The sequence below is a fragment of the Calidris pugnax genome, unplaced genomic scaffold, assembly GCF_001431845.1.
Source record: "Calidris pugnax isolate Ruff unplaced genomic scaffold, ASM143184v1 scaffold95, whole genome shotgun sequence".
Classification (NCBI taxonomy): Eukaryota; Metazoa; Chordata; class Aves; order Charadriiformes; family Scolopacidae; genus Calidris; species Calidris pugnax.
In genome coordinates this window covers 13,692,624-13,707,552 of record NW_015090885.1, presented here as the reverse complement: position 1 = coordinate 13,707,552, position 14,929 = coordinate 13,692,624, and the positions used below count along the sequence as shown (strand labels likewise).

The following is a 14,929-nucleotide window of genomic DNA, read 5'->3' as shown; positions in this document are numbered from 1 at the left end:
TCTTTGCAACCGTCCAACAAGCCTGAGAGTCATCTCCATATTTAAGTAAGGAATTAAAAACTAACTGTGTTAATGACATGATTAAGGTCATACAGAAAATGTTTGGAACAGACAAGAATCAAATTCATATTTCTGCTCTGCTATGTACACTTTAAGCTAGAAACATCCCTCTTTCCTTAACTCCTTGCATCTGCAAACTTAGTAGGCCATGGATGAAGGAACCCTTACTGGTAGTTTGGTAAAAGTAACTTCAATACACCAGATCACTGTACTTAAAACCTTTTACTTTTTTGGCATGCACTTGTTACCTTTTTAAACATCAGAAATTATTATTCTAAATTTCAATTCCGATTTGCAAGAACTTTTTACAAGAACAATCTTTAGGTGATTCTTCATGTTTTGAACACCACCTGTGCTACTAGTAACTGACTAGGAAGTACTGTCCTACATCTGTGCTACATTTTACCTTTCCACATATGGAATTTGTCCATTCCAGTCAGGCACCTGCAGTTACAAATATCTTTTCAGAGAAACCCAGTAAAAGATGCTGTCTTCATATAACTACTTCAAGAAAGAGATGCCGTAATGGTAAAATACCTGAACAAGACTTCTTATTTGAAATGCGTGCTGGTCTTACTGAAATCAAGTACCGTGGCTCTGCATCTGTAAATGAAGAAAGCAGCAATTAGTACAGACGTGCTATTTATTTGAGAAAAGGATTAACCTATAATTAATATGAAAAAGTTCAATATTCTTTGAATGCTTGACATGTTATCCAGTCTTTGTGATCTTCTGGCATGTTTGTTTTAAGGTTTATTCACCAAACATTCAGAAATATTCTAGCCATTAGGAAAAATAATACACCTATGCACAAAAGATTTGCCAACTCTTTTTGACTGGGACACAACAAATAGATGAACATGGCAGGACATACATGTAACATTTAAATGCAAACATTACTCGGAAACTGAAAGAGAATGAAAACCCAGATTTTAGGAGTGCATACCCCCATAGACTAATACTAAATCATTCAACATTTGCATGATTGTCCAGTTGAAGGAAACAACACGATGTCACACATGCTTAAAGCAGTCCACATTGGTTACTGGCTTGTCTTATAATTAGGTTTACATACTTTTTCCAGAGACTTATTATGAGATTTAACTATTACGTGCTTTGAAACTAACTAAAATTTAAGAGCAAGGGACTAATATTTGGGTAAAACCCACAAAGGGCTCTGACTTTGACTGGGATCTCTGGGTCCAGTTACACTCGAAATAACATTTCATGCAACAGGAGAGAAACGCTTTAAGTGATTTTCTTGTTCATAAGTTCATCTCAGCAACAAATTGTATTTTCCAGACTTTTTGACATTCGTATTTCTTTTCTTTTTAGCCCCTATATATGTTATCCCAGGAAAAATGAAATTTTGCAAAACAGTTTTTAAATCTTTACAGGAAAGAATCTCTCTCCACCCTAATTCCAGTTCAAACTTTTTTTGCGCCATTTCCCATAAAAGTGGCACTTCATTTCAAAAAGCTAACAGAACATATCATGTTACACAGAAAACAAGCATGCAACAGGAGAGAAACGCTTTAAGTGATTTTCTTGTTCATAAGTTCATCTCAGCAACAAATTGTATTTTCCAGACTTTTTGACATTCGTATTTCTTTTCTTTTTAGCCCCTATATATGTTATCCCAGGAAAAATGAAATTTTGCAAAACAGTTTTTAAATCTTTACAGGAAAGAATCTCTCTCCACCCTAATTCCAGTTCAAACTTTTTTTGCGCCATTTCCCATAAAAGTGGCACTTCATTTCAAAAAGCTAACAGAACATATCATGTTACACAGAAAACAAGAAAAAAAAAACAACAAAACAACAAAAAAACACCAGAAAAAAAAAAGCCCTTCCAAAGACAGGAATTTTGTCTTTCAATTCAATCGTACCTGAATGGCCTAACTTTCTTTGAAAGTACACAAGAACTGCACCCATTCTAAAGGACGCAGAATTAGTGCTAGCTGGGTGTCAGTTGCGAAGCAGCTTAGAAAACTTCTGGAAATGCTAGTCTTCATAGGAAATAATGAAATGAAGTAAACCAAGTTTTACACAATCTCTAATACATTTCAGAGACATCTGTTGCAGTTTGGATGACACAAGTACGCATGGTAAGAGGCCACAAGTTCAGATATATTCATGTTTCTGGCAGCAAAAGACAGATAACTTCACCCGCAGCTTAAAATTATAAATGCTTTGATTAAAACAACGATGAAATGGTGATTTTATTTTGGGGAATTCATCTTCAGAAGGAAGATTTTTCCTTACTCTTGACAGCAGATGTCAGAGATTTCTGCACTTCTTAATTATTTAAAACCAAGTTCTATTCTCACAGAACTACAACACCAGAAAAAAAATCATAGGAGCTTCCAAAGAGATAATCGTGGGCAGAATTTGGCTTACCATATACTGATCAAAACTACTTTAGCTACAGTTTTTTTAAAAAAGGATTACTCTATGTAAAATTCTTATTCTAGTTTAGACACGTTTACCTAAATCTGTATCTATGGACGAGAAACTGAATTTCCTGTGTATCTCAGTGTAATCGATAGCATTAAGTCTACAAATTGAAAAGAACCACTGATAAATCATTCAATTTTCTCTTACATCCAGATTTCTGTAAGGAGAGAGGAAGGAAAACTAGTACTGAATAAATCAAAAGCTTGCTGCACTACTTAAAAGGCTGTGCCAGTGTGGAGAAAACCACTCTAACAACTTCACTGATTCTATGCATCTAAATCTCTGGAAACCCATACTATGGATGTACTTAATGTGTTTAATTATTGTTTTTAAATAGGTTTCAACTGCACCCAATATAAACATAACTAAGGTGAACATTGAAAACAGCTGCTCAAAGCAGTGTGGAAAAAAGAATTAGTTAAAAAGAAAAAGCAACCCCAAAGAGCAAATATCTCTTCATTTATAAAAAATGTTTTTTAATATTTAGGGCGGCACACAGTTCTGGGATTTGTGCAACCATCTGGAAATTGTTTGTATTGAGACTTAAAATCAGAAACAAGTGACTCTTTAAAATAATTTGTGTTCCCTGTACTTTAAGCCCAGTTTTCTGCAGTGCATTTGTGCTCACTTGGGAGACTGTTATAACTCTCACAAAGTATTGAACAACCTTAATTTCAATAAAGTTAGTTTCAAGCATCACCTTGAAAGCTCATTAACTAGAAAGTCAATCTTCAAAACCGCAAAATGTATGTTTTCATCAACAAAATGTCCAAAGATTGTGAAAGAAAATTATCCAAATGGTTTGAAATGGCTTTTTGCCATGTTTTGCCCTGCTCCGTCACTGGAAAAATTAACTCTGGCTGCAGTGTGAAATGACATGTGTGACAGTATAGAAATAGATTATCTGTTAAACAATGTGGTAATAAACAAACTTTAAATGTCTTCCTGCACATCTCAAAGCTGCAAACTCTAGTATTTATCAGGAATTGTGAGTTCTAACAGGCAGTTTTGTTCTGTAACAAAGTGCTCTCAGCAGGAATATTTTATTTTGGGTGGGTGCTGTTCATTGAGCTTTTTTTGTGGATTTGGCACATGTTGCCTTAATAAAGAATACAACACATCCCCATTTCCCAGAGAACTCACAGCTCTTCTGATTATAATACAAACTATAAAAGGAAGTATTTAAGAAAACAGGCTAAGACTAGGTATTATGAGAGTTCTGCTATAGAACACGCAAGTTTAAAAAGTAACACTTGTCCCATTAAATTTAAGACAATATTATGATCATCGTAACTAAAATAAAATTTTAAAATTCTCAGAAGAGTACATTCAATACCCAGGATACAACACTAATTCTGTTCTGAACTTAACTAAAAATATGTCTTAATTTAGAAATATGATTTGCCATTCCTGGGCAGAAGCGCCTGCACTACTATATAGGCGTTAAGAGTACCCCAACTGTAGTTTAATTTAAATTCACTTGTTTGATACACAGTACCAAAGCACTTCACACAGACTGAAGAACATTGGCCTTGAAATGCTTCTATTCTGGAAAGCAATACCTTCTATATCTAAGGAAACTGAAAGACTGGCAAACAACTTGCTTAATCTCATACAATGAGCCCTGATTCAGGTTTAGAAATGGCAGTTCCTTCTTAGTCTTTCACTGCAATTTAACATTTCTCTAAGTTCAGAAGAACAATGAGTTTTCACACGGATTCAATTGTCTTGCCATACTCACAACACAGAAATCATCTGATACTACTACAACTTAATTCATTTTCAGGGACTTAAAACATTGCCTCACTCATGTATTAAACTTTATCTTGCAAGAACTATTTATGAACATCTGTGTTCCTTTATGATACCTATATATGCATAATTGACTCAACAGATCCATGCATATAAGAAGCAGGAATCTTAGGGAGAAGCGGGTAACATAAGAGGAAAAAAAGAAAATGCTGTGAAATGCCAAAACTTAAATAAAACCATAATTTAGTTTGTGCTACTTAATCGTAACACTTATGGAATAAATTGAATTGACTGGTGAAATAAGAGGTAGGCAGCAGAAAGGTGACCATCAGACCCACAAAAATATGGGGTTCTGACTGTGTCTCACTATGATTCACACAAGATATCAACTATTTACACTGAACTATATTTAAAAATAGAAGTGCATTTCTAAAATAAAATTATGACCTTAAGTAAAGCAAATCAAATCACAGAGTATAGAAAATCCTGCTTACAGCTGAATGTTTCTTATTTTGTATGAACCGTGTTTAGTAAGAAAATGATAGTTACATTAATCCTAATAATGTTAAAATACCTGGACACTGATCCATGAATCCAGCATCTGCCCCCAGAGATCATTTCAACATAGATCAGTATAGAATAGATATATAAGATAGAAATGCAAGATACAGATCTGTTTCTCCTCTTGTAATGATCTAGAATCTCATAACTGAAGGATCCCTACAGAACAGTTCAGTTTGAAATACATTTGCAAATTTGTTATGAAAGTCTGAGCAGTTCCTTGCTGCTTAACACATTCTTGAAGGGCTGCTACTATAAGATTAACACAATAAATCCACTTATTTGAATCTGTTACTGCCTAGCCCCCCTTATTAAGGCTGGAACAACAAATGTCATGGCTAAGAGCTCCCTTCAGCTGGTACACAACTATTTCTTTATAAACTCTTGTAGGTTGCAGATCAGAAATAAAGTCCAAATAGCGACCACCTTAAATTCTTTAGCCACAAAGTACCATAGGAAAATGCCCAGATGTACCAGAGAAGTACTAGTCAACAAATCCATGCCTAATTCTTAGAATTACAATTCCCCAAACATGGGTTGTTTTGACAATTCAGTTGAAAGGTGCCACGCGACACCAGAATTACTCTTTCAGGTTTAAATATCCAAAGCTGAATAAAGAAATGTCACTTTGGACCAAAGCACAACTCTCTGGCAGGCACATACACCTTAATCAAATGATTTTTGAAGCAGAAGGGAAGACTAGTCACACATCTGAGGCACCAGTATTTGTAAAGCAACAGGTTTTGTACCTATAGCATTTGATACATACAGTAGACACATGCATATTTGTTCAGTACATATTCTTACACATTTTCCCCCCACTTCTCAAAAATATTAGACAGAAGCATTCAGTCACCCTGTTTTAGATTTTAAACATGAAGGCCACTACAGCTCAATGAAATTACCAATTAGAAGAAATGGTTTTCTGAACTCCTTCAATTACTCAGTATTTTTTCATCTAGACAGCCTAAAAGACACCCACACAACATGTACACACAGGTGTGTCTACAACTTACAACAGAAGAAACATTTCAAAGACTGCAAAGTTGCAGAGAAGTAAATCAGCACTTCGGTGTCATTATAAAAGGAAAAAACCAACCCTTTGACTAAGGTTCTGTAATATTAATGATATAGAATTACTTAAAGAAAAAAAAAACTTTTATTATCCATCTTAACAACTTCAGGAGACAACCACAATATAACAAAATACCTGCCATTGACACATCAAACTAATATAGGAAAACACTTACTTCCATATCCTGTGAGCTAAGCTATCAAATCATAGAATTATAGAATGGTTAGGGTTGGAAGGGACCTCAAAGATCATCTAGTTCCAACCCCCCTGCCATGGGCAGGGACACCTCCCACCAGACCAGGTTGCTCAAGGCCACATCCAGCCTGGCCTTGAACACTTCCAGGGATGGGGCATCCACAACTTCCCTGGGCAACCTGTTCCAGTGTCTCACCACCCTCATAGTAAAAAATTTCTTCCTGATATCTAATCTGAATCTTTTTTCTTCCAATTTAAAACCATTTCCCCTTGTCCTATCATTACCCTTCCTGGCAAAGAGTCCCTCCCCAGCTCTTCTATAGGCACCCTTGCAGCAGGCAAGTAATGTGCACTGCAAAATGCTAGCAAATTCTGCTTATACTCAAGCAAACTATTTTAATTCAGTTCAGAGTTCAGCCAATACAGGAATGCAGTTGAAAGTAAAATAACGTAAGAATGAACTGATTAACTAAGAATAAATTTTAAAATAAAGTGTTACAATGCATCATTAGAACTCATAAACCACCACATTCAGAAATCAAAACAAATTATTTTTGAGCTTCAGGCTGCAATTCCCTAATCTGAATTTAGGGGTTGTTAAAGATGTACTATGGGATGTTGTGGAGTGTAAAGGCCAAAAGTGGAGAAATGGAAGGATCAAAGTGTATTCTGGTGTAACAAGCACAGGAAAAGCTAGAGAAGAGGGGCAAAAGGGCTTGTGTGAAAGAGCCTGCTGCTGGTCTGTACGCTTGTACAGGTGAAGGTGCAGCTGCTGAGCTCCTCCCGTCCCCCTAGGTTCAGCAAACATTTGCAATAGGAATTTGTTTTTTTGGCAAGTTACTAGGAAGTGACATACTTCTGAATTAATGGAATTATTTGGCATCTTGAAAACCATGTGGTTAATACATCTGCACCCTTCTGGGAATTGATCAGATATAACAAACTGCACAGCAAGATCTATTAGCTAAGCACTGCTGTAGCACACAGCCCTGAACTACTCTCTGTAAAATGTGTTCAAGATGGTACTAGAATTCTTCCCTATATATATATTCAGAATTTACCCGTCACTTATTATGGTTGCTTTAAGCAGGACAGCCAATATGTTCTCTTACACTGTACAATCTGGTTCAGCTAAAGAAAAGGCTAAAATACGGCCAACTCTGAGCTGGTTTTAGGAACTGAAAGGGAAATTAATTTTGTTCACTCTGTTAGCTAATTGCTATTCACTCTTACAAAATTTTCCTGTCTCCACCCCATTTTTTGGGTTCCTTCAACTGTATCAACCAATTCAAGGAGGCTGACTTGCAATCTTCCTAATCATGCTAGAAAAAAGCTAGCACAAACTTTTCAAGGAAGTATTCTTTCCTTACAAGTCACACAGACCAAACAGATTTAGGTAAAGTCCTAGGAGAGTGTCCAGCTTAGGGGAACAAAGATGATTAAAGGATTAGAGCATCTCCCTTATGAGGGAAGCTGGGAGTCTTAAGCCTGGAGAAGAGAAGGCTGAGGGGAGACCTTATTAATGCTTTTAAGTATCTAAAGGGTGGGTTGAAGGAGGATGGAACTGGACTCTTTTCAGTGGTTCCCAGTGACAGGACGAGGGGCTGGAACAAGGCCACATGCTGGAACACAGCAAGTTCCATTCAAATATGAAGAAAAACTTCTTTATGGTGAGGGTGACAGAGCACTGGAACAGGCTGCTCAGGGAGGTTGTGGAGTCCCCTTCTCTGGAGATTTTCAAGACCCGCCTGGATGCAGTCCTGAGTAATATGCTCTGGGCAATCCTACTTTGGCAGGGCAGTTGGACTAGATGATCTCTAGAGGTCCCCTTCCAACTCTGACAGTTCCGTGATTCTGTAAAGGTTTAAGTTAAGCTCAGAGGTTTTGAATGGGTCTATTCACCCTACTTAATAGTCTAGCTGAATTTACAGTTTGATATCTTTTGACACAGTCTGAAGAGCTTCCATGACCAATAACAACATTATTTGCTGTCATGTATGATCATAAAGTACACTCAGCAGAAAAGAAAACACATTTTGTATCCTGATGAAGAGGCATACTTCTTTGAACCAAACTTTCATGCTGCCTCATCATTGTCATTCACCCTTCACTGTTGTTCAAATTCATCTATCTAGCTGCTCAAGACTTTGTTGCCAGCATGAGCTCATTACAAGTTCAGGAAATCCAGCAGAATCCTCTGCTCTTTGTACATGCCCTTTGCAGGCAGTTCCAAATTCATGGATAATGTTACGCAATTGCTGGCTCAGTTATTATTTTAGTTGCAAAAGAAAGGAAAAACAAATATTTTAAGATAAGAATCACTGCAGAGAGGTGCTGAACATTTTAATGGATGAAATGTAGGCGGATGTCACACCTTCTTACAAAGCTATATATCTCTCCTGGAAATCCTAGGAAAGAAAACAGCAACAGGGTTGGAAATATGGAAGTCATGGGCCTTAGAAAGACATATATATTATTGTATATATTGTGTTATCTCTTAAAAAAAAAAGGTAGTCATTGCTTCATTCTCCATACTACAGTTCCAATCAGGGACAATTACCTCAAAGAGAATACCTATTATGCTGCTAATGGCATGAGATCTAAATCAAGGAAATGTCTGCAAGGCACTTCATTCTGCTATGTAGACCTATACTGTTAGAAAGGACAAACATAACTGAATTATGTCAGTTTTTTTTTTCTTTGAGTAGGGTCTACAGTTTATTGTGTATTTCTACCATCTTCACTTACGAATTTCACTGAATAAACAGTTTTAATACTACTATGGCAAGATCTATGTTTCTCCTGGATCTAGTCACTCCCTCAGGAGACTATATTCTAAACCAAAGTTCCTAAATCAATGGGGAAAACTTATGTTTTAGTAACTAACAGATGCCCTTAAATCTCCATTTCTAATTGTTACATTTCAGCTATGAAACCAATTTAAGGTTGTGATCAAAGTCCCTAAACTAACTGGAAAAAGGTATTCTCTCTCCATGAAACACTAAAACTGACAGGAGAGGAGGAAGCACTAAATTGTATTAGTCTTGGTCTAAACAGGCCACATCTTTTCACATTTGGGAATCACTTACTCCACATCCTGTTCAATAAAACCCACAACCAACCACTGTTCAGGACAGCCTGGAAAAGGTTATCAGCTTTCTGTAAAAGCAGGAAAAGCCAAAGTGTGAGAGGACCAAGAAGGAGCTCTCAGGATGAATGTGAATATTTTTGTATAAACCTAGTTGATCTGATTGTGGAAAAATGTGTGTAACCCACTAAAGAACTTTTGCAAAGTGCACAGTGCCACTTGAATCACTAGAATATCTAGAACATACTAGACAATTTTTAGTGTAAAATTTTAAAAAGATACTGTTTTCATATGAAGAAAGCACTCTAGGGATATTAGATGTTCTAGGAGTACAAAGATAACACAAGATTTTTCAGCAATAGGGTTTCCAGAGGTTTTGTAGCTTTGGAAAGTATCTTGAAAGTAGCACTAGAAAGTATCTTGTTCCTCTACAATACCTTATGCTTTCTAATATCCACATAAAGCGTGTGCTGAACTGAGTTCTCTGCCAGAATAAAACATAACCATTGTTTCTAAAACTAGGAACCATCCTGCAGTTCCTTCAGTTTGTGCTAGAAGCTGGTCCCTGAAAGTGGGGGGGTGGGAGCTTTTGCTAGCTATTGTCACTGTCTTCTCATCACCGCTGCCACACAAATCACTCTAAAATAGAGCCAAAAAGTGAAACTGATGTTTATTGCTTTAGCTTGTGTTCTGTACACACTTGGACAATACAGTAAAAGCTGCAGTTTAATTATGTTAATATTAATACAATGGGAAAAATTATGAGCTCTCTGCTTCCAAACTCCAAAACCTTAAATCTCTTAACTAAAAGCAATAGCTCCAATAAAGGTACTGTTAATTGCCTGAAATAAACACTTGAGACTTGAAGTACGTATTACTGTTAGCTTCTTTTATTCCTTTCCTTTCAAAGATGACATTTTCTTAAAGTTGGAAATGCTAGTATTTATATCTAAATTATGTTGCATATTGCATTTTTAGCTACTGGACACTCAGAAGTCAAAATCATAGTTTCATTGTCACTAGGCAAATGTTTAACAACTTGCATTAGCATGACTGATTTAAAATTCTGATGTTATTCTCCTTTAAAATAATTAGAAAGGAAAAGGATAGCATTCCCTAACACTTGTGCTTTCCACTCTCCAGGTACTATAGAGAAAATGCATTAATTTCATTACAGGCTGTATGCATTGTGGGCTTTCTCATCTTCTGTGTTCATTGACAGAAGATTTTGATTGCTTAAAAGTAAGCTTTAATGAATATGTGTGCAGCTAGCACTCTGATGCACTGCAGAATTAAGGAAAGGTGTCTATAGTTTCCAGCCAATAGCTATTAATGCGTAAAAAAATGGCAATTGTTACTTCTAAGCTTATGCATCCTTTCTTCCCCCTTGTTTTACACCAAGATCACTGGTGTTACAATGATGAGGGTAACCCAGATTCATCTCAGGCTAGAAAAGATTAAAGAAAGCAACAGGAAAATCCTCAGGGATTGAATAGACTTCTTTAAAGGTCAAATCTTGGTAAATCAATGTTTTCATCATTTATGGGACAATTCTAACTAATCCAGTTCTACTGTTTTGCTATCCTGCCCATTCTAACATTAACCAAAGTCAAAGGGACAACCCAATTCCCTTCTCCCTCCCTATCCCAGGCAACAGGTTATAACACTCTTGATGTGGTTTAATCTCTTTCATGCAATGGTTCATGGAATTCCATCCAAAATTTCTGACATAGAAGTTATAGATTATTCTATGACATGTAGAATAGGTCCCTGCCAGAAAAGGCTTCATTTTGATGGGAATGTTTCTAGCAACGGGAATCAACCACACAGTTCTCAAAACTGTTTCATTGCTTCTCATACTGTTTGTTAGCTTGTATTCTACTTTATAGCTGCAACTTTAGGCAAATCTTCCCACTTGATCTGTGATGTGGTCAATATAGTACAATCTCTTAGTACAATGAAAATCCTCAAAACAAACACCAGTAGCAGAGTTTTCCCAACAACAAAAACTATTTGTTCTGCTTGATGGATCTCCTAATTCCACTTTCATCTGAAATTCTTCAACACAATCTTAAACCCTGAGCAATAACACAATAAAACCCAAAATTAAGAAATCCAAAGGTTCATATTCTCTTTATTCTCTTCCCACAATTCATTACAACAGCAGTATGCAAAGCAAATATGCCTTACCAAGTTCTGTTATGGAGCTTTTTCCATCCGATGGTAAAGGAATGTACTGATTAGAGAAGAAGTTGCTTCCATAACCCAGGACAAAACCTTCTAGTTTGGTGTTTTGACTTGGTCGGAGATACCTCATGCAAATGGTGTCATCTGTTGCATTGATCTGAACTTTCAGACTCTGCCTTTTTACTGGGGAAAGAGTAAAAAAAAGAGAAGACAAGAATGTATTGTCTTGTAATCATGGATTCAGTATTGGAATATGATGATATAACAATACAGGGCTGTTTAATTTGCTAGTCACAAGCATCTGAACAATTGTTTAAAGGTGGAGTCTTCTGAAATCTAAGAGTATTTTTAAAAGTAAGTCATATAAAACTGTGCTTTCCAACAGGTCTGTTTTTCCATTAGTTTAGTACTATCATTAGCTGTAACATCTTCTACAATTGCAGTAGTAGAAAAGTGCATTAAGTAACTGGAAAAAAATGCAAGTATTTTTTCTTTAAATGCATGAGTTATAGTGGTATTAACCATCTATAGGATCGACAGGTTAAAAACTTGTGAGTTTAATTTTGATAGGTTTTTTTAGTTAGTAAAAAATATGAAGTTTGAACATTAAGTTAATCACACTGCAAAATTAAGGTAGAGAACAAACAGTAACTAGATCCAAATAAAAATGCTACGACTTTTTATTTTTTGGTTGTTTTTTTTTTTGCTATGTTGGGCTGGAAATGTAATTTTCTATTTGGAATTACACCAGGACACCTAACCAACATATATGCTTTACTCAAAATTACTAAGAAACTTTTTTTAAACGTTCATTTTTATGCTTTCCAGGGGAGCAGCACATAAAGCAAGAAACGTCTTGTATATCCATCGATAAAAATTTAACTTATAGCAATGCAGAATGACTTCATAACAGAATAATCAGGTTTTTTAGCTGTTTTGTCTTCTCTTCATGGGGTGAGGGAAGATTGACTTTTCCTTCCTTGGTACGTATAATTTTAATATTCCCTTGTCACTGTTAGCCTTATCATATTTTCAGAATTGTTGAATGCCAATGCTTAAAAAAAAGTCATGACTTTTCCCCAGACTTATAACACTGGCACTAGAATATTGGGTTAATATCTACCTTCTCATTCTTTTATTCCCGACAGATTTTCAGGCATGTATCCAATCAAGAGGATTGAAATTAACTTTTTAGGAAGAACAAAAATTTGCACAAAATCCTTTTACTTCAGGAGCTAAATCCTGAAGAAAAACAATGAGGTAGCAGAGTAGGTACCCTAGATAACAGGGTAGAGCACTACTGAACTTCCCTCCCTCCCCTCCTCTCACTCTAACTCACTTCTTTTCTTCCTTTCTCTCTATCAATAATTGCAAGCTAATATTCAAGGTTTCTTTAGACAAGCACACATTGATTCTCTAGTGTCACTCCAGCCTACCCTCCTTCTTTTTTTTTTTTTTTTTTTTGTTAATTGGGCCTGAACTCGGGATATAGTTTCACATAGACTTTCTACCAGTGTTCCCCAATGAGAGACATCAACCAGATGAACACCAGAATTCTTGTTTGCAGAATGGCAGTATTCAGATAAGGAAGGAAACAGATTTGATCATTAACTAAGGAGTATTTGGGGGGAAACAAATTGGCCTTTTCCAAGACCTCTTGTGTTGCTACATGTGACGTGGCTGGTGTTTGGATAATGTTTGAAAGATGGGTAAGTTAGCTGCTGGGAGCAAAATGCATGGAGCCTAATCAGGAAATGTTGGCCTTCATTTTTTTTTTTTTTTTTTTTTGAGAAATTCTAGTAACTAGAGTTGCTGAGAGGCCACAATCCCCAGTCTGTGAAGATGATTTAATAGTACTGTTGAACACCTGCAGTTGTCTGCACACTGAATGTAAAGACCTAAGCCAAACACTTTATGCCTCTTCCCTATATAGAAAGAAGCATACAAGTAAAACTGATGGAAAACATGTGCCTCTGATGAGACTGTTCCTTTATCTAAAGACTGATCAAGTAAAAGCACTCAGCCAGGAAATCATCACAATTTTCCAAAGACAACTCAGCCAGGCTGCAGAAGACTGCAAGGCTTCTAGAAAACTCAACTCTTTGACATTTCCAGCAGTACAATATCATCACAGGGGAAGGGGTTGCAGTTGTTTCCTTATCTGGGAGACAACCTAACTTATTTTATTTTCAGTATATGAAACTGCTGCAGGTGTACTACTTTCAACATTGATAAGGCTCCAAACAGCAGAAAACAGGAAGAAAACCCAACAGACTTCAAACCGATCTAATATGTTTCATAAAGATGTTTAGTAAAAAGCATTCCACGGCAATAAAGTGTAGGATTTTTACCTCTGCTTGACAGTGAACTAGTTTTGTTAGAATTATGTAGTCTGCAAAACTCTAACCTAACTTTGGTGAGCTGAGCATAAATGAAAAGATGGTCTCCTGGTCTCCATGGAATATTCATGTCTAAGATGAAAGGAAAACTTACAGTACTTGATTCAAATATGAGATAATAATTTCATTTCTGTATTAAAATTCTTAATCAGACCCCAAACTGGATTTAAAAAAAAAATTAGTGAAGATCTATTTTAATTTTAAATTTACTATAATTTCCCTTTTTTCATAATTGTTTCCATATATCTTTCAGCTATGCTTTACATCAATTTGAAGACCTCATTCTAATTCAAGACTGAATTCAACTGGCTTTGATTCCAATCAGATAGATACTGTATTTTTTTATCAGTAGTCAATTATAGTGACAAGGGGGTCTTGATTTTATTTAAGCCTAAAAACTGCCAGTGAAGTTTCTAAAAAAAGAAAGTTTAAATGGGATCCCTAGACAGCAACAGCTTTGAGGTAGGACCCTTTAGACCTTTGCTTTATATCTAGCACATCAAAACCACCAAGAGAGCATTTAAAATCAAAGTTCTAGCAGAACACAAACAGGAATAATGTATTTTTTAAAATAGAGAAGAAGGCAGAACAGAAGAAAAGAAAGGAAGATTAACTTAACCTTTAAAAAAAAAAAAATCCTTATCCTCCCCACACTGCCTTAACAGGGCAGATCCTTTCCCTCTAGTTCACTTTTAAGTTCAGGATCATTCCAGTGATGGTCTGGATGGCAACAAATACTGCAGTCCCCACAGTGCTTAGGAAAAATCTTTCTTTTCTTCTCTTCAGGGTTGGTCCATGCTCTTGTTAACATAGCTCTCTTCTACCTCCCCTGTAAGCTCCTTGCTTACTATTTCCGTCTCTTCACTCATCAGAAGTTCCCCTAGTTGAGGGCTCAGTTGATCTCAACAAGGGTGCTCTTCTCCCCTTCCTCTTGAAGGTGCAGCCTCACCCAAAAAGCAGCACAGGACAAGGCAGACAAACAGACTTCTTCACTATTCTTTAGCTGCACATTTTTAAAGAAAAATAACTGTGCTAAAGCAACAGCATTTCATAGGACTAACCCACGTTCCATGGGCTGTGTGCATTCCAGAATCACTGAAATCAAGGAATGAATTTCAACTGGTAAAACAATAGCTATCAGAGGTTGACTGCTTTT

At 36.3% G+C, this 14,929-nt stretch overlaps 1 protein-coding gene across 25 annotated transcripts in view; it reads right to left on the bottom strand.

The window, feature by feature from the left end:
* ABI3BP (ABI family member 3 binding protein) overlaps positions 1–14,929 on the bottom strand; it is a 152,185-nt gene that overhangs the window by 116,747 nt on the left and 20,509 nt on the right. For all 25 annotated transcript variants that reach the window (XM_014947274.1, XM_014947284.1, XM_014947294.1 and 22 more), the window contains exons 2-3: positions 11,378–11,557; positions 598–663 (exon numbers count right to left, since the gene is read on the bottom strand). In XM_014947274.1, the coding sequence (XP_014802760.1) occupies positions 598–663; positions 11,378–11,557 (246 nt within the window). The remainder of the gene's footprint in view (positions 1–597; positions 664–11,377; positions 11,558–14,929) is intronic.